The sequence below is a fragment of the Ictalurus furcatus genome, chromosome 7 (genome assembly GCF_023375685.1).
Source record: "Ictalurus furcatus strain D&B chromosome 7, Billie_1.0, whole genome shotgun sequence".
In the NCBI taxonomy this organism is placed as follows: domain Eukaryota; kingdom Metazoa; phylum Chordata; class Actinopteri; order Siluriformes; family Ictaluridae; genus Ictalurus; species Ictalurus furcatus.
In genome coordinates this window covers 33,399,505-33,419,375 of record NC_071261.1, presented here as the reverse complement: position 1 = coordinate 33,419,375, position 19,871 = coordinate 33,399,505, and the positions used below count along the sequence as shown (strand labels likewise).

The 19,871-nt window shown below is 37.6% G+C and overlaps 1 protein-coding gene across 1 annotated transcript; it reads right to left on the bottom strand.

Annotated features, from left to right (window-relative positions):
• Positions 1-984: 984 nt before the first annotated feature.
• Positions 985-12,206, bottom strand: LOC128610547 (involucrin-like). Its single transcript, XM_053629925.1, has 6 exons — positions 11,891-12,206; positions 6,645-6,965; positions 5,950-5,997; positions 4,330-4,371; positions 3,935-4,051; positions 985-2,988 (listed from the first exon to the last, which is right to left on the bottom strand). The coding sequence occupies exons 1-6, from the start codon at positions 11,988-11,990 to the stop codon at positions 2,504-2,506; spliced, it is 1,113 nt and encodes a 370-aa protein (XP_053485900.1). The 5' UTR covers positions 11,991-12,206; the 3' UTR covers positions 985-2,503.
• Positions 12,207-19,871: the final 7,665 nt, after the last annotated feature.

The window sequence follows — 19,871 nt, the reverse complement described above, 5'->3', positions numbered from 1 at the left end:
TGGGATCTGTACAGGACTTTTTCCGAGTATATAAAATGTGTAATAAAACACTGTGTGTTGGTGTTAGAGTAAAATACTGAGCGGCATTTAGTTCCTGTTCTCTCTTACCTTACAGCGGCTCTAAACATTAATAAAAATATGCTGCAATATCTTTTTATCTGGTCTTTAAATAGAAACGCAAATGTATTACTCGCCCTTCAGTCGTACTAATTTACACACAAGGTCCAAAATTAAAAAAGGTCTTTTCACACTGACCCCGTCCACTATTTTACACTTTTGGGTAGAAACTCCCCAAATTACCTGTGTTATTGTACTCATGTGAAAGAGGAATATCTGCAGCAGATCAATAGGAACAAATGTTAATTGATGTTTAGCAGGAGTTTAAAAATGCCTCCGCTTTCCACCACAGACTTTGGAAAGAAAATGTTATAAATGGACGTTTATTGTATATTTTCTTAGCTTTTATGCAATGTTACGCTGATACCCTGTAATCCGCTGATTGTGCGCTCCTAGGCTAATCATAATTTTGTTCCCATCTTTTATGCTAGCTCCTGTCTGCACCATAATACCAAATTTCTTTAAACTTTGTATTTGGATTGCAATTACATCATAGATGCATTCGGATATTAATCCATTCACGGGGTTGAAACTTGTATCACTTTCTTAATGAAAATGACATTTTTATTATGAAATTTCTGTTTATTGATGCACCCATTTATTGATTTTTCTTGTTGCCATTTCTTTCTGGTGGATGACAAATGTTTTTGACCCCCAATGACCTCTTCTTTTACCTTAAACGATACAAATGTGCAGTATAATCTATCTAAAAACTCTGTGAAGCATCTTTTTGTGGATGCACTTTAGATGTCCAAAATGAAAACATGGGAATTTTTAGCATTCAAATGTTTATTTTTTAGCTTTTGATTACATCAACATTATTACATTGAAAACATATATAATTTAAACTCTGTAAAATGTTTGTACTATAATGATCATGGTGTATTTACACTGTTTATAGCAACACCTTTTTGTTGTATCATAAAAAGTACAAAAATGAAGGCTGGATGTTGATAGTGACTGTCCGTATTCTGTGTATCACTATTATTATGAACAAATCTGCTAATAAATTTCAACTCTGTCCGGTCAAGACGTCGTCGTCATCTCTCAAGCAGATCCTTTGAGGTAGCATGATGGGAGGGGTATCTGAAACTCAGTAACTAACAACTGGGGTTCCTCAGGGCTCAGTTCTGGGTCCACTGCTCTTTTCTATTTATACTACATCTCTGGGGCCTGTGATTGAGTCTCATGTCTTCTTACATCACTGCTATGCTGATGACACCCTGCTCTATTCGTCCTTCCAGCCTGAAGATCTATCCGTCTCAGCACGCATCTCTGCCTGCCTGTCTGACATCTCGGACTGGATGAAGGAACACCACGTTAAGATCAACTTGGCAAAAACAGAGCTTCTCGTCATTCCAGCCTGTCCCTCATTCAACCACAACCTCACTGTACAGCTCGGCTCAGCCACACTCAATCCAACCAGGACGGCCAGGAACCCGGGGGTGACTTTCGATTTGATGACCACATGAACTTTACACACCACATTTCAACAACTGTAGGTTCATTCTGTACAACATCAAAAATCAGACCCTAGATCGCTGATCAGTCTACAAAGCTACAAGTCCAGGCTCTTGTCATCTCAAAACTGGACTACTGCAACACACTACTCCCGGGCCTCCCAGCCAGCTCCATAAAACCCAGATGATTCAGATGATTCAGAATGATGCAGCAGCATGCCTTGTTTTCAACCATCCCAAAAGGACCCATGTCATGCCCCTCTTCTTCTCCTTAAATTGACTTCCTGTAGCTGCCCGTATCAAATTCAAGACCTTGTCTGGAAAATCACCGTCATACCTCAACACTCTCCTTGAGGTTCCAACCTGCGATCAGTTACTGAACAACGCCTGGTATAGTGCCTACTCCATGAGGCATGAGGTCCCTTTCCAGAACCTTCAAACTGACTGTCCATCAGTGGTGGAATGTGACCACTTAACTAACCCCTAAAAAATCTGCACTTACACTGGCTCTTACACCTCTACTCTGTGTAGCTTACTCCTCTAGCACTCAATGATAAATCTTGTATAGTAGCACTACTTGTATGGTTGAATTACTTCTCCTCTTGATATATCGCTTTGCTTGTATTTCCTCATTTATTAGTCGCGTTGGATAAAGATGTCTGCTAAATAAATAAATGTAAATGTAAATTTGTGAATGTGTAATTAAATAATCACAAAATCTAGCATGTAGAAAACCAGCATTTACCTTTACCTGCTGAATTATAAACTATCCAACACATTCATTCAAGTCTCTTTCTTTTCCCGTTAATTCATTCACCAGTTTCACTTCTTTTCTTTGCCTCGTTTGTTCATAGCTCTCTTCCACTACTCGTTCTTTTCCTGTTAATTCATTCACCATCTCCACTTTTCCTTCTTGTCTCGTTTGTTCATCCCTCTCTTTCTTGTCCCGATTGGTCATCCCCCTCTTCCACTTCTCTTTCATTTCCTGTTAATTCATTCACCATCTCCAATTTTTGTTCCTGTCCTGATAGTTCATCCATCTCTTCCACTTCTCCTTCTTGTCCTGATTGTTCATCCCTCTCTTCCACTTTTCCTTCTTGTCCTGATTGTTCATCCCTCTCTTCCACTTTTCCTTCTTGTCCTGATTGTTCATCCCTCTCTTCCACTTCTCCTTCTTGTCCTGATTGTTCATCCCTCTCTTCCACTTCTCCTTCTTGTCCTGATTGTTCATTCCTCTCTTCCACTTCTCCTTCTTGTCCTGATTGTTCATCCCTCTCTTCCACTTCTCCTTCTTGTCCTGATTGTTCATCCATCTCATTGGGTCCAGATTTTTCTTCTCTTTCTTGTTTTTGTCCCATTTGTTCATTCTCCTCCTCTATGACTAAAGCTTGTTCTTCTGCCATCTGTATTCCTAACACACACACACACACACACACACACACACACACACACACACACACACACACGTAGGAGCCATAAGGTTATATATATATATATAAAATGAATGGATAATGTATTAATCTTTGCGTTCTATAATTTGTTTCAGTGTCTGCTCCAATACTTGTTTTTGTATTCTGTGTTACCCCGGGGGTTGGTTGATATGTATTGCACCTGCCTTTGCTACTTCCTGTGGGCAGCCATTTTAAACAGGAAGTGAGGTGGCCATGGTGTGAGAAAGGAACCAAAATGGGAATGGCCTATATCTCTTGTTTGTAGCTTTGTGATCACTCTCAATAAGATTAGCAAGTAGCGTCAAATACTCTGTCCCATACGGAAGTGGCTATATTTCACTACACAGCAGTTTATTCTCATGAACTGTCACATCTACATTCAAAATATTCTTGTCCCTCATTACCACGTGTACCGTAGGCTACATTTAGCCACAACATTAACAGGATGTCGCTGTTTCCATTTTGAACTTGACAGCAGGAAATAGGCTAAATGAGAGGCAAAATAATCTTCCAAAAAAGGTCTCCAGAGGTCTGGACCTCAGTCTCCTCATAGCTAGTTACAGCCATAATTACCACACGGAAACATTTAAAGAAATGTGTTGAAAAGTTGAAACACATACTTGATTTACTTTATTAATGATGTCATGTTTTTTCTGTATAATTTGGCCACACCGGCACCTTTATGCGGTTAATTAGTTTAGTCATGTAGCTTGTTGTAGTTAGTTACATTTCTCTGAAAGAAAGCTTTAATGTAGCTGAGATGCTAACACTTAGAAAAGTAATCAGCTAGCTGCCTTGGATACTGACAGGCTATTGTTAGTTAGGCCTAAATTGCTCATTAAAATTCTTATGAATGGTTTTTGTTTTCTTTCAGGATTTTTATATCCTTTTGTGGTACCTACTCACCTGCTCTTGGCCGTTTGTATTTTTTGTTATCTCTGCTAAGAAAACACACGGCCAGCAGTAACGTGACGAAGGGCGCACATCGGATTGCAAAAACGATTGGTCCATCGTTTTCAGCCTCTGATATTAAAAATAAAGGGAGTCAATTTTAATACAGTTATCAAATTTAATTTAATATATTGCATATTTTAGTAGTTAAATTAAATTATTTTCCCACACAGCTAAACATTCGAAGTCTGGATTTAGGTTAAATAATGGATTCTTGAATAATCAGGATCAGCTTTTTGTATAATCAGACTTTAATATGTGAATAAATGTAATTATACATATATGATATACACAAACTCCTGGAGATAAATGTTATTTTTCTGAAACATTTGAATAATTCACAAACTTACGTTCTGTACCGGGGCTCGAGCGAGAGTCCGGTCTGTCACGATCTGTTTACGACAATAAAAATATCATATTATTACAAATATCTGAGATTGCAGCTTTATTAGTACACAAAGGTCTACAGGCCAGGGGGGAGGGGGGATGTAGAAGGTGGTGGTCATAGCTACTCACTTCCGGGTTTAGTACAACACTATACTACTGTAAATACTACTGTATAGTAATATATACTAATAATATAACACTAACAGTACTATTACTAATTCTAATATACCAGCAGAAATACTGTGTATGATTTGTTATTATGTAATTAATTTTTATATTATACATTCATACGTGAGTGAGTAAAATATGATACATTTATGTACACTGATCAGACATAGCATTCAAACCATTGACAGGTGAAGGGAATAACATTGATTATACTGTTACAGTGGCACCTGTCGGGGGGGGGGGGGGGGTGCATATTTAGTAGGCAGCAAGTGAACAGTCAGTTCTCGGAGTTGACATGTTAGACGTAGGAAAAATGTGCAAAGTAAGGATCTGGGCGACTTTGACAAGGAAGAAATTATGATGGTTAGATGTCTGGGTCAGAGCTTCTCCAAAAAGGCAGGTCTTGTGGGGTGTTCCAGGTATACCAGGAATATGCATATATGCAGTGGTTAGTAGCTACCAAAAGTGGTCCAAGAAAGGACAACGGTGAACCAGTGACAGGGTCATGGGCATCCAAGGCTCACTGATGTGCGTGAGGAGTGACGGCTGGTCTGATACCACAGAAGAGCTACTGTAGCACAAACTGCTGAAAAAGTTCATGCTGGATCTGATAGAAAGGAGTCAGAACACACAGAGCATCACAGCTTGCTGTGTATGGAGCTGCGTAGCTGCAGAGTGGTCAGAGTGTCCATACTGACCCCTTGTACACCACCGAAAACTCCTACAATGGACATCAGAACTGGACCATGGAGCGATGCAAGAAGGTGGTCTGGTCTGATGAATCACGTTTACTTTTACATCACGTGGAGGCCGGGTGCGTGTGCGTCGCTTACCTGGGGAAGAGACGGCACCAGGATGCACGATGGGAAGAAGGTAAGCTGGTGGAGGAAGTGTGATGCTCTGGGCAATGTTCTGCTGGGAAACCATGGGTGCTGGCATTCATGTGGATGTTACTTTGACACGTACCACCTACCTAAACACTGCTGCAGACCGAGTACACACCTTCATGGTGACAGTATTCCCTAACGGCAGTGTCCTCTTTCAGCAGGATAATGCTCCCTGACACACTGCAAAAACTCTTCAGGAACGGTTTGAAGAACATGACAAAGAGTTCAAGGTGTTGACTCAGACTCCAAATTCCCCAGATCTCAATCTGATCCAGCGTCTGTGGGATGTTCTGGACAAACAAGTCCGATCCACGGAGGCCCCACCTCACAACTTACAGGACTTAAAGGATCTGCTGCTAACGTATTGGTGCCAGAAACCACAGCACACCTTCAGAGGTCTTGTGGAGTCCATGCCTTGAAGACTCAGAGCTGTTTTGGGAGCACAAGGAGAGGAGGACCTACACAATATTAGGCAGAGGGCTTTAATATTATGGCTGGTCAGAGTATGTATTTATATATGTTACTTACGCTTTATATGGGGTGAGGTAGTAGAAACTAGTCGCTCTGTAGTAGGCTCTGGTTGAAAGAATTAAAGATTATTACACTTCACATTTAATTTTACTCTTATACCAACACAGTAAAACTGCAACTGCAGACAATACTACTAACACTTTATTGTGCATCTACAGATACTACTATATTATACTGACAATATCCCAATATGGCTATTGCTTTAACAGAAAAATACTTAAAATACACATAAATAACAGGAATATCATGAGTGTGATCAGAGTTAAAAGAATAATTACTCATATTTACATTAGTGCACCAGCGCTCCCATTTGGCCCGTGTGTGTTACTGCTGTTTAAAATGCAGAACCTTTAACTTAAAAGATGACACCACCTTTTTATTTTATTTTTACTTTTTAATTTTATTTTGGTATTATGGAATACTTTTAAAAACAGGTTCAGCGAAATCTTAAATATTTCTGTGTATTTTTATTTGATGGTGTGTCCCTAAAGTCAGCCGTGTTACTCAAATAGCAACTGGCCTGTAGAAAAAAGTTTTTTAACCACTTCCTGTGTAGAAGAATAATGCAGAATTCATGAATTCTGAGATACTTCTCAGCTCAAAAGTCTCATCCAGGCTGTTTCTACTGTTCTGCTGTTCATTTGTACCTTACAAGGCTTACATAAGGATAAGTTTGTGAGGAGCACACTCACCATTTTCCCTCTCGTATGTAACGATTGTCCCCTTTCCGTATACCACAACCAGGCGAGGTATGTCCTGTACAACTTGACAAATATAAAACCCTTCATCATTTATATCAGTGTTATTCATAACTAATGTTGAACTGGTGGTGTTGTTGTTGGTTTCTGTGAATTTATCAGTTTGCTTAAATTCAACTCTCTGATTGTCTTTAAACCATGTCACTTTTACTCCACTGATGCTGATGTTCCAGCTGCAGGTGATCTGAACTGGTTCTCCTCTCCTCAGCGTGACTGTGGATGGAGACTGACTCACGAAAAAACCATCAATGGAACCTGGAAGAGGGTACAAAGGGGTAAAAATCAGCAACAGAGAAAGAAGATCATTACAAATTCACTTTCTTGAAAATTAACATGCCACAGCACAGACCAACACCCTATAGTATTCAGATAATAAATCCGAATAAAATATAAATATCGCTGGAAAATATAAGGCCACATGTTCAATGTTTTACTATGTTGTATGTACAAAATATATGTAGATTGTGTACCATAAATATATACAGGTTTGTATGTTATGTATGTTTATGTAGTAGCATAGTGTATACAGTCAACTAAACAATTACTGGCACTTTGTGAAATAATAAAGTGATATTTTACAGTGGGTTTAGGGGCTTTGTGTGTTTAAAAATAAACAAACATGGTGTTTATGGCCAAATTCCAGCCCCTGGCTGATATTCAGCTGACTTTTGAAATATTTTTAGTTTAATTTAACTTTAAAATGTGTTAAAAATGTTTATCAGCCTTTCCCTCTGGCAGTGAATGGTGAAGGGATTGTGCATGAGTGTAACCAGGAAAATCCCCAGAGACTGAGAAAATAAATAAATAAACAAACAAACAAATAAATAAATAAAACAAAATAAAACAAAATAAAATAATGAAAACATTTTTTAAGGACGATGATTTGTTTGCATTTATTTTTTGCAAGTATTTTTAGAACTTAAAAAAAAAGAAAATGCATGTATTTAAAAGTAGAAGTTATTAGAAAATTTATTTTCTTAATGGAATGGTCAGTAGTATTACTTTACAAATCATCTGGCCTTGTTTATTAATCTTTTAGTAAAGTTGTGTGTAAATGCTTACCGAAGCCAAACCCCCAACCCCCGAAGTCATTTTCAAAAATTTACAAACATTTCGGAAGTTTCTTTGTATAAGTATGCGTATGTTGTTCAACCGTAAAGTGGAAGTACTTTCCCAACATTTGCATATAGCGACGCCAACAAACTCTATAAAAGGTAAAGTGCACAGATAGCTGGGAGCGCGAAATGAGCGATCAAAGTCAAGCAGAAGTTATTTTGACTCACTTCTGTGCAAATAAAAATATTTAATAATATATCAATATTTATAATAATAAGCGAGTGCTAAAGCTGAGGCATGTGAAAAGCCCACACCATTTCTTTTGTCATAACTGAATGATTATTGTTATTATATTTTATTCTCTTCATTTACGTATTTGTGTTGGCTCATTTTCTGACATTTTTTAGATTCTTTAATTAATTCAGACAAGATAACACGAGTGTCACTAAATATTCTCAGTGATACTCTGAGTCCATGACCGAGAGAACTAGCATGTGGATGTGTTTGTGATCGAGAGTCCAAAGCTCTTCTATAAATCGCTCTGGATAACGGCGTCTACTAAACGCTCTGAATGTAATAAAAAATAATCCATTTAAACTCCACAGTATATTCCAGGTATAAAAGTGCAGTAATGCAGCCAATTATATGATGAAGTTGATCAAATAGAGGTTTATATTAGTTAGTGTTTACTATTAGTTAGAATTTACAGGATTTTCATGAATATCACATTTCTAGTGTAAAGGCTCGTCAAAATGATTTATTTAATTACATTTTATTTATATAATACATTAAATAATGGATATCGTCACAAAGCAGCTTTCCAGAATTATATAAATTCCGGATATTTATAAATTTTTTATTTATAAATATATCGCTAATCAGCAAGCCAGAGGTGATGCGGTGAGGAAAAACTCCCTGAGATAATATGAGGAAGAACCCTTGAGAAGAATCACACTGATCTGGGTGACATCAGATAGTCTGATTATAAATAATCAAAATCAAAGTCAAAGTCAGATTTATTTATATAGCACATTTAAAACCACACGAGTGTTGACCAAAGTGCTGCATATCATGCATAATGAGAAAGGCATCAAAAATAGAGCGTAAAATATAATTAGAATAAATATATAAACTATAAGAAAACAAACCAGCTATAAGTAAGACCAGAGAATAAGCAGCTAGAAAGGGCAGATTATAAATAAGCCTGAGAGAAGAAATACGTTTTCAGGGACGATTTAAATAAATTTGTTGTAGGGGAAGATCTGATAGAGAGGGGCAAGCTATTCCAAAGCCTTGGTGCCATTACAGAAAAGACCCTATCGCTTTCAGTTTTTAATCGCGACTTGGGAATTGTGGCTAATGACAACCAAGAGGAGGATCTGAGCGAACGTGCAGGAGAGTGAACGCAGAGAAGATCTGAAATATATGTGGGGTTGAGACCACGTGGAGTGAGGCTAAGATGGGTGTTATGTGCTCTCTTGTTTTGGTCGCAGTCAAAAAGCGAGCTGCAGCATTCTGTACAAGGTTGAAGACAGGCTAATTCCAGCATTGCAGTAATCAAGCCTTGATGAAATAAAAGCGTGAAGAACGGTCTTGAGGTCTTTAAATCTGAGAAAAGATTTCAACTTGCGAAGTCCCTTAAGCTGGATAAAAAAAACTAGCTCCGACAACAGAATATACAGTACTTGTTTGTCAAACTTTAAATCCAAATCGAAGATCACCGCCAAATTTTTGATTTGGCGAAGAGTGTTGTCTTGTTGGGTTCCCAGACTATAGCTAAGACTTTCTATCAAATGTGAAGGACCAAACAGGACTGCTTCAGTCTTTTTCTCATTTAGCTGGAAGAAATGTTCATCCATCCAGCCTTTTAAGTCCCTTAAACAGTCTAAAAGAGGCGTCAATTAATTTTTTCCAGATTTTAATGGGAGGTAAAGCTGTGTATTGTCCACATAACAGTGGTAGAAAACCTTGTGACACTCAAAAATGGACAGAAGAGGGAGCAAATGTAAATTAAATCAAATCGGACCTAGAACAGAGCCTTGTGGCACTCCAAAGGTAATGGGGACTGTGGGTGATGAGCACGCTCCAATTCCCACTGAAAAACTCCTATTTGTAAGATATCATAGAAACCAGTCTAGTGCAGCATCGTGGATGCCGACCTCATGTTTGAATCTATTTAGGAGGATATAGTGATCCATGGTTTGGTCCAACAGTACAAGGATGGCACAGTTTCCAGAATCTACAGTTAATAAAAGGTTATTGAGTACTTTTAGGAGGGCAGACTCGGTACTGTGTTTCTCTCTAAAACCTGATTGAAGGGGGTCCAAGATATTATTACTAACTAAGCAAATGGAAAGCTGAGATAGTACGACTTTCTCCAATACTTTTGATAAAAATGGTCTGTAATTTTTGGGATCAGTGGGGTCAAGGTTTGGTTATTTAAGCAGCAGCTGGACTATGGCATGTTTAAAGCAAGATGGAGCAGTACTGTTTTCTAGGCCGTTATTAATGATGGAGACTACACTAGGAGAAACAGTGTCCAGTACGTCTATGAACAACTTAGTAGGTTTAGCATCCAGAGAGCAGGTGGTTGGTTTCATTTGGGAGATAACGTCCAACACATTAGAAAGAGATATGAGCTGAAATGTAGGAAACCGGAGAAGAACAAGTGGTTGAAATGTTTGAAATTTGACCTGAAACGTGATATTTGCGATCTGATACCAGTGATTTTATTTATAAAGAATCTACAAAACTTCTCACAAGACTCTGAACTTGGATCTGAAAAAGTCAGATTAAAGTGGAGAACAAAAACTTTGGACTATGGGAATTTATTTTAAATTAATTTTTGAAAAAGAAGTATTTGGACCTTTGCAAAGAAACAGCAGGAGTTGGTATGAATATTTTCTCTTTTATAACTGTATACTCTATAGTCAGAGTACTAAGTGTGTTAAAAGGAACTTGGCCATCAGTCATTTCTGAATGCAGTAGAGTTTTAACTTTACATCTATCGTATCGGAGTGGCGTTACGGACTGTTCAGTGATTGACACTAGAGCGTAAAAGAACATCCACGGTCTTCTATAAGGCGCATGTGCAGTACCATCCACGGCACTTTAATGGCGTGAGACATCCTCAGCCGCATTTATGTTTAAATCCGTAAATGAGCCCTGTAGTGTGTCATGGTTATTTTATATAATCATTTTTGTCCATTATCTTGAAGGGTGCCAATAATTTTGTAGGTTCTATAAATGTATAAACATTTTAGGAAGGAAAAAATGGCTCACAACATGCTACAATTGTTTAAGCACAATGAAAAAAAAAAAAAATACCTCAAAGCAAATTTAGAAAAATTCAATCGCCAAAAAGGAAATATTCTCATTCAAAAATCTGTACCTATAAGAAACTTTAATACAAACAAACAAACAAACAAACAAACAAACAAAAAATGGGCACATTTACTTTTTTTCAAAGTAAAGAAACTATGCGTATTGTATAAATAAAGAAACTATGCATATAAAACAATGAATATAAATGAATATTGTGATTAATTTAACAACAAAAAAGATATAATATTAAAAAACTTTAAGTTAGTGGAATAAACTTTTAGAAATGAGACAAGGCTATTTTTTTAAATTGCATTTTAATTGTGCTGTACAGTGAGGTCAAATTACTCAAGCTAAACCAAAAAAAAAAAGAAAAAGAAAATGTAAATACCCTAAAAGGACATAAAACAAACCGTGCAAAATAATCAAGGACCAGGCGCAAACATGTAAACACTGAAACGCTACAGGTTCTTCAAAAGAAAACAAAATGTGGTTTTAAATACCAGTATTATTCATTATCACACCATCTTTCCAGAAGTGGGAGTATAAATAAATAACCAATTATTATTATTATTATTATTATTATTATTTTTATTATTATTATTATAAGTAACAAAACCAGTGAATTCCAGCACTTAGTGCTTGGCCCCCTAATAATGTGTTATAGTATATTTTGTATATGATGTATATAATTTCCAATATATCTAATATCTGTTTAAGAAGGGAACATGGATCAGTTCAAAATAAACTGAGATTATATGTGAGATTATATTATGTGTGTAATTGTAAGTTCTCGGACTCACCAATGGCACAGGAAACAAAAAGCCCCCCAAGTAGAAGAATGAGATGCTGCATGTTTGAAAGCCCATCAAACTCTGATATCACACAGCAATATCGTTTCATCTCACACAGGCCATCTCACACACACACCCCCACACACACACACACACACACATACGCAATACAAAAGATGTAATGCAAACACCTTCACAGTCACATATGCTCATACCCTGGGCCTCAACGCTGACCACAAAACACTAAGAGTCTTGATCAAGGCTGAGTTTTGTTCCTGTTTGTCAGACACATTTAATACAGTTTTGTACAAACACACACAAACAAAATAACCCCAGATTTATTTTATGTACAACCAAGAATGACGTTTTTTACTCTAAGAACATGGGAAGAAACAGGTGTATGAGTTGAGAGCTCTTTTTATCTTTACTTTGGGTACAAAAATACACAAAATAGTGCACACTTTCAAAACAGAGCACAGTCTGGCTCACACTAACCACTAAACCAATCATAATCTCATCCACTAGTCTTTCTTCGTCTCTCTTCCTGCCGTTGTCTCTCTTTGGTCACTGGCAGTCTACTGATAGAAGCATACAAGTAAGCTGCAGTTAATAACACAATAACTCATTTCCTGTTCATTTTGACTGCTCCCTTCATCCACAACTGACACGGACAAGGGAGAGAGCACAAGGTGGTAGACAAGACCACTCGAGGGACCCCCCACCCCCAACCCATCGCACTACAGACCCGTTGGAGAAGAAGCAAATGGCAGAGCCAAAGGTAAATGAGATGATTGAGCCATTGAATAGACACTGGGTGGTCCGAGCTGTACTAGTCAAGAATAGCATCTTGGGGTTCTGTGTGGATTACTGCCACCTCCATGCCATCACCAAGCAGGACTGCTATGTGTTGCCCTGCACTGACCACACCCTTGATCAGGTTGGAGTTCTGAGTGCTTCTGAGAGCCCGTATAGTCATTTAAATGGGGAGAACCCGCTGGAGGTTTGCAGCAACTCTCACACTTCAAATAACAAAGGTTTAAGCCAAACTGAATCCAGTAATGTGTGTTATGTTCCCCCTAGAATACTCACAGCTAAAGTATGCAGTATGTCCAAACTTGATTGGGGTGAAGCCAATGGTGTCAGTGTGAATCTGGATCACTGACTCCAACTCCAACATGCGCATTAGTCTGGGAAATGTCCCAGCTCACTACAATGCCAGCACATCTGCCCGGGCCTTACCTCTAAACTCGGAGATAGCAGTATAGAGGAAAAGGGACGGGGGGTGAAAGGGGTCGGGACAGAGGCTCCCATTCCTTGTGCTGAGGAGCTTTGCCATTGCTGTGAATGTTAGAAGTCTATGTAAGAACAGCCCAAGTTGTGCACAGGCCTCACTGAACAACAAGGCTGTTCAAGACTTTATCAAAGAGCAGCTACGCCAGGTGCAAGAAACCTGCAAGAGACTCTGTACAGGACTGTAAAGCCTGTAAATAAAGAAGAGTGTTTTAGCACAACTGCTGGCTACCACTGCACGTTAAAGCCTTTATCCTGGACTGAGACGTAAATAGTTTTGTGTTGCAGTTTGGGTTGTTGGGACACTGGAACGACTGACTCTTGAGGGGGACTTCCTTCTGTATAAGGAACACTAATTTGCATACATGTGAGCCTCTGTGGTTAGTTATTGTTTTCAGTATGTGTCATACTAGCACATGAGTTGCCAATAAACAAGCTAGTGCATTGTTTCCGACACTCCCTCCGGACGAGGGTGTTGTTTAAAGAATCATGATTTCTAGCACTTACATGAATCTGCTAATTCAACACATTAATTCAATTCCTCACTTCTCTTGTTCAAGTCTCTTTCTTGTCCTGTTAATTCATTCACCACGTCCACTTCTCTTCCCTGTGTTTGCTCAGCTCTCTATTTCACGTCTCCTTCCTCTGCCGTTAATTCCTTCTCAGTTTCCACTCCTCTTTCCTGTCCTAGTTGTTTATCCCTTTATTCTTCGTTTCTTTCTTGTCCGAGTTGATCTCGTCCTTTTTGTTCGTTCTCCTCCTCCACGACTAAGTCTTGCTTTTCTGCTGTTTGTGGACCTTACAAACACATACACAGCGGTTTATTTCATATTCTGTCTCATGAACTGTCACATATCTGACATCTACATGAGGATAAACAATATAATTAGGAATATAATCTATCTTAACTAACTAGTGTAACTGATAGAACTTGCATAGAATATTTCTGAACAAACATATGCTAAATTAAATGATTTTTTTCTGCACAGTACAGCAGAATAGTAATTAAGACATTAATTAATAATGTAATGTTCAGTAGAGTGTCTAAAGCTTAACTAAAACAGAGGAGAGGCAGCTCAACCCTGAAGCCCCCACCCACCCCCACTACGTGCCTGGTGGTTACCGTAAAACCCAGAATAAATACACATGGTAATATCTACAGCAGCTGGTCTGACCTTGTTTAACTTGCGGTTACTTGATGCCAAAGAGTCATCTCTTTCTCTCTCTCTCTCTCTCTCTCTCTCTCTCTCTCTGACACCATTATGTGGTTTAGGTACTTTAGGTATATAGCTACATTTGTATGAAAGAAAGCTTTAATGTTACAGAGATGCTAATGTAGCTTAGCTAAATAATCAGCTTTTCATGTCAGGATTTTTACATCCTTTTTTTAAATTTATGACATTTTCCTACTCACCTGCTCTTGGTCTTTTATTCTTTTTGCCTCTGTTCAGAAAGCACACAGCCAGCAGTAACATGATGAAGGGCACACATCGAACTGCAAATATGATGGGTTCGTTGTCATAAACTTCTTCCGCAGCCCCTGATATTAATTGAAGAAGAGAGCTTTACATACTAGATTAGATTAGTTTAGATTGTCATTGAGCAAAGTACAAAGCCAATGAAATGCAGTTAGCATCTAAACAGCAAGTTGCAGTCAGTGTAAAGTGTAGAGGCAATGAGGCAGGTCGGCAGTAAAGCGCAAATATGTTATCAACATTGCGAATGGCATAATGTGTGTGAATGAGCATGGAGACATAGATTACAGTAATAAATACAGTACAGTGCAGTGAACACAGGTGCAAAGTGGAATGGAGGTAGTACTGTGCAAGCTGTTTAAGGTTAATCCATGTGCGGAAGTACTGTAGAGATGTGCATGTGCAGTATGTCCAAACCACAAACCATGCGGAGGTTGGATTATTGGGGATAAGTGGTGTTATAAGGAGTTCAGTATGGCCCGACTCTAGTTTTTATTTAATCAGTTATCAAATTCCAATACAGTTATGAAATTATATTATTATATGTGTTTCCAGTTAAATTAAGTTCACTATAACAACAACAAAAAAGTATGCGAACATGGAGTTCAGGGGTTATACTTTCAAACCTGGTTTTCCCAAAAAATAATGAATTCTTGAATAATACGGATCAGATTTTTGTTCATCAGCCTGTGATAAGGAAAGAAACATAAGCCTCATGGCAGTGCATGTACAACACAACACTGATATATATTATAAATGGTAAATGGCGCACTTATATAGCGCTTTTATCCAAAGCGCTTTACACTGTGTCCCATTCACACACACTCATACACCAATGGTAGCAGAGCGGCCATGCAAGGCGATAACTTTGCCATCGGGAACAACTTGGGGTTCAGTGTCTTGCCCAAGGACACTTCAGCATGTGGAGTCACGTGGGCCGGGAATCGAACCGCCAACCCTATGATTAGTGGACAACCCGCTCTACCACCTGATCCACAGCCATAGTATAAATGTTACTGTACATACTTACATACAGTAATTCACTTACATATGATATTGGGTGAGGCAGTAGACACTGGTTTGGTAGTAGTAACAGGCTCTGGTTGAAACAATAGAAGATCATGTTAATATTAACAGGTAATTAAACACTTACCCTTGCAAAAATATTAATATATTAGCTGAGTTAATCTAACGCTTTAATACTATAGATAATATTATATTAACACTAAATGTCTATAGATACTACTCTGCTATACTAACACTTTATGACAGCAGATTGTACTATATAATACTATATGTCTGCAGATACTACTCTGCTATACTAACACTATATGACTACAGATTGTACTATACTAACACTATATGTCTACAGATTGTACTATACTAACACTATATGTCTACAGATTGTACTATACTAACACTATATGTCTACAGATTGTACTATACTAACACTATATGACTACAGATTGTACTATACTAACACTATATGTCTACAGATTGTACTATACTAACACTATATGTCTACAGATTGTACTATACTAACACTATATGTCTACAGATTGTACTATACTAACACTATATGACTACAGATTGTACTATACTAACACTATATGACTACAGATTGTACTATACTAACACTATATGTCTACAGATTGTACTATACTAACACTATATGTCTACAGATTGTACTATACTAACACTATATGACTACAGATTGTACTATACTAACACTATATGTCTACAGATTGTACTATACTAACCCTAAATGTCTACAGATTGTACTATACTAACACTATATGACTACAGATTGTACTATACTAACACTATATGACTACAGATTGTACTATACTAATACTATATGTCTATAGATTGTACTATACTAACACTATATGTCTACAGATTGTACTATACTAACCCTAAATGTCTACAGATTGTACTATACTAACACTATATGACTACAGATTGTACTATACTAACACTATATGTCTACAGATTGTACTATACTAACACTATATGTCTACAGATTGTACTATACTAACACTATATGTCTACAGATTGTACTATACTAACACTATATGACTACAGATTGTACTATACTAACACTATATGACTACAGATTGTACTATACTAACACTATATGTCTACAGATTGTACTATACTAACACTATATGTCTACAGATTGTACTATACTAACACTATATGACTACAGATTGTACTATACTAACACTATATGTCTACAGATTGTACTATACTAACCCTAAATGTCTACAGATTGTACTATACTAACACTATATGACTACAGATTGTACTATACTAACACTATATGACTACAGATTGTACTATACTAATACTATATGTCTATAGATTGTACTATACTAACACTATATGTCTACAGATTGTACTATACTAACCCTAAATGTCTACAGATTGTACTATACTAACACTATATGACTACAGATTGTACTATACTAACACTATATGTCTACAGATTGTACTATACTAACACTATATGTCTACAGATTGTACTATACTAACACTATATGTCTACAGATTGTACTATACTAACACTATATGACTACAGATTGTACTATACTAACACTATATGACTACAGATTGTACTATACTAACACTATATGTCTACAGATTGTACTATACTAACACTATATGTCTACAGATTGTACTATACTAACACTATATGACTACAGATTGTACTATACTAACACTATATGTCTACAGATTGTACTATACTAACCCTAAATGTCTACAGATTGTACTATACTAACACTATATGACTACAGATTGTACTATACTAACACTATATGACTACAGATTGTACTATACTAATACTATATGTCTATAGATTGTACTATACTAACACTATATGTCTACAGATTGTACTATACTAACCCTAAATGTCTACAGATTGTACTATACTAACACTATATGACTACAGATTGTACTATACTAATACTATATGTCTATAGATTGTACTATACTAACACTATATGACTACAGATTGTACTATACTAACATTATATGACTACAGATTGTACTATATTAACACTATATGTGTATAGATACTACTCTGCTATACTAACACTATACCACTATAGATATCTATAGGAAAAGGAAATGGTAGCTCAATGGTTAAGACTTTAATGGTTAAGGTTAATAGCCAAGCTACCACTGTTAATTCCCAACTGCTCAGTTCTATCCTGTTTCAGTTGCCAGTCACTTTGGATAAAAGCATCAGTCAAATGAGCAACTGTAAAGAATGTAAATACCTCCCTGCTATACTAACACTATATCCCTATAGACACCAGTATACTAAAACTACAGCACTATCGATACCACTACACCAGTGTAGATAAAACTTACGTTCTGTACTGGGTGAGGCAGTAGAAACGGGTTTGACAGTAGTCACAGGCTCTGGTTGAAACAATAGAAAGTTAAAGTATGAATATGAAGGTAATTGAACACATATCAACATATACTAAAACCATACAACAGTCTATACTTCTTTACCATACTAACACTATACAGTACATCTGTAGATACTACTACTGTGTATTACATGGCTATTCCACTAACACAAAAATCGACACTGTTAACAGGAATAGTAGAAGTATGTGAATCTGACCAGCTGAAAGTAAGAGAACTGCATTAGCGCACTAGCGCTCCCGTTTGGCCGGCGTGTAAAACTGCTCTTTAAAAGTTCTTGTGTGTTTAAAATACGGCTCAATTCGTCCATGTTACTCAAACAGAAACTGCAAAAATACAACGTTTTTCTCTAATCTCTTCCTGTGTGGAAGAACAAAGCATAATGGATTCATTCTGAGACACTTCTTGAAGATACTTATGTCAGGAAATGTCTCATCCAGGCTGTTTCTACACTGTAAAACATGATAGCCCCAGTAAGCTATGTGAACTTATTTCTTGAAATACATCTCTTGATTTAAAGAAATCCATTGTCTTGACTTGTAAAACTGGTAAAACATAAATTTGCTGAGTTGAAACAAAGGTTAACTTCATTGTTAATCAAAATTTTGACCTTTTATGCCCTTATAGGACTTGTAGGACTTATAGATCTTTTGATCGGTTTCTCAGTCATTTACGTTACCAAAACACATATCTTACTCAGTGAAGCCTTATAAAGTGATAAGTTTGAGAGAAACACTAACACTAACCAGTTTCTGTCTGAAATGTGACGTTTGTCCCCGTTCCGTTCACCTTCGACAGATGAGGTATGTCTTGTGTAACTTCACACTCATAAAATCCTGCGTCATGTAAATCAGCGTTTTTTATAACTAAGGCTGAATCGTGTTCGCTGGGTTGTGTATGAATGACACTGTCGGTTCGGCTCAACGTCAATGTGCGGTAGTCTTTAAACCATTTCACTTTTGCGCTGGTGATGCTAACGTTCCAGCTGCAGTGGATCTGAACCTGTTGTCCTCCTCTCAGCACGAGCGTGGACGGAAACTGACTCACAAAAAAGGGATCTCTGGAACCTGGAAGGGGGACGCAAAAGGATCAGAATCAAGCACAGAGGAATAAGAACATCAACTCAGAACCGCAAATGAATAAGATGAAATGAAATAAGGAGTCAGATGAAATGAGAAACAGTTAAATAAATAAATAAATAAATCAGTTAAAGCAGTTATGAAGCTCTGCTCAGCTCAGCTCCGCACATTTCTGTTCAAATTCAACTTCATTCACATGCTCTACTTTGTGTTGGGCCATACTTCACCAACCTGATGTTGATTATTTTCCTATAACAACATGCCCAATCGTGTTTTCTTTATTACGTATCATTCGAAGCTGGATGTGACAGACGAACTGAGATGCTCCATTTCAAAAACACCTCCTGACTCTTATGTCGGTGCAAGAAATTTTTCTTTGGCTTTTATCCCCTTAGGTAGCACATATATTACTGACATCCATCCATTCATACATCCATCCATTCTCTATACCGCTTATCCTACTGGGTCACGGGGAACCTGGAGCCTATCCCAGGGAGCATGGGTCACAAGGCGGGCTACACCCTGGACAGGGTGCCAATCCATTGCAGGGCACAATCACATACACACTCACACACCCATTCACACACTACGGACACTTTAGACACGCCAATCAGCCTACCATGCATGTCTTTGGACTGGGGGAGGAAACCGGAGAACCGTGAGGAACTGGGGAGAACATGCAAGCTCCACACACACACACACACA

Bases quoted from the DNA above. Each gene is read 5' to 3' on its own strand.
- LOC128610547 (XM_053629925.1), bottom strand. From the start codon at position 11,990: ATGAAACGATATTGCTGTGTGATATCAGAGTTTGATGGGCTTTCAAAC. The intron at 4,372-5,949 runs GTAAGTAACATA...TGTCGTAAACAG, and splicing joins TACCTCACCCCATATAAAGC to ATCGTGACAGACCGGACTCT. The intron at 4,052-4,329 runs GTAAGTTTGTGA...TTTTAATATCAG, and splicing joins CTCGAGCCCCGGTACAGAAC to AGGCTGAAAACGATGGACCA.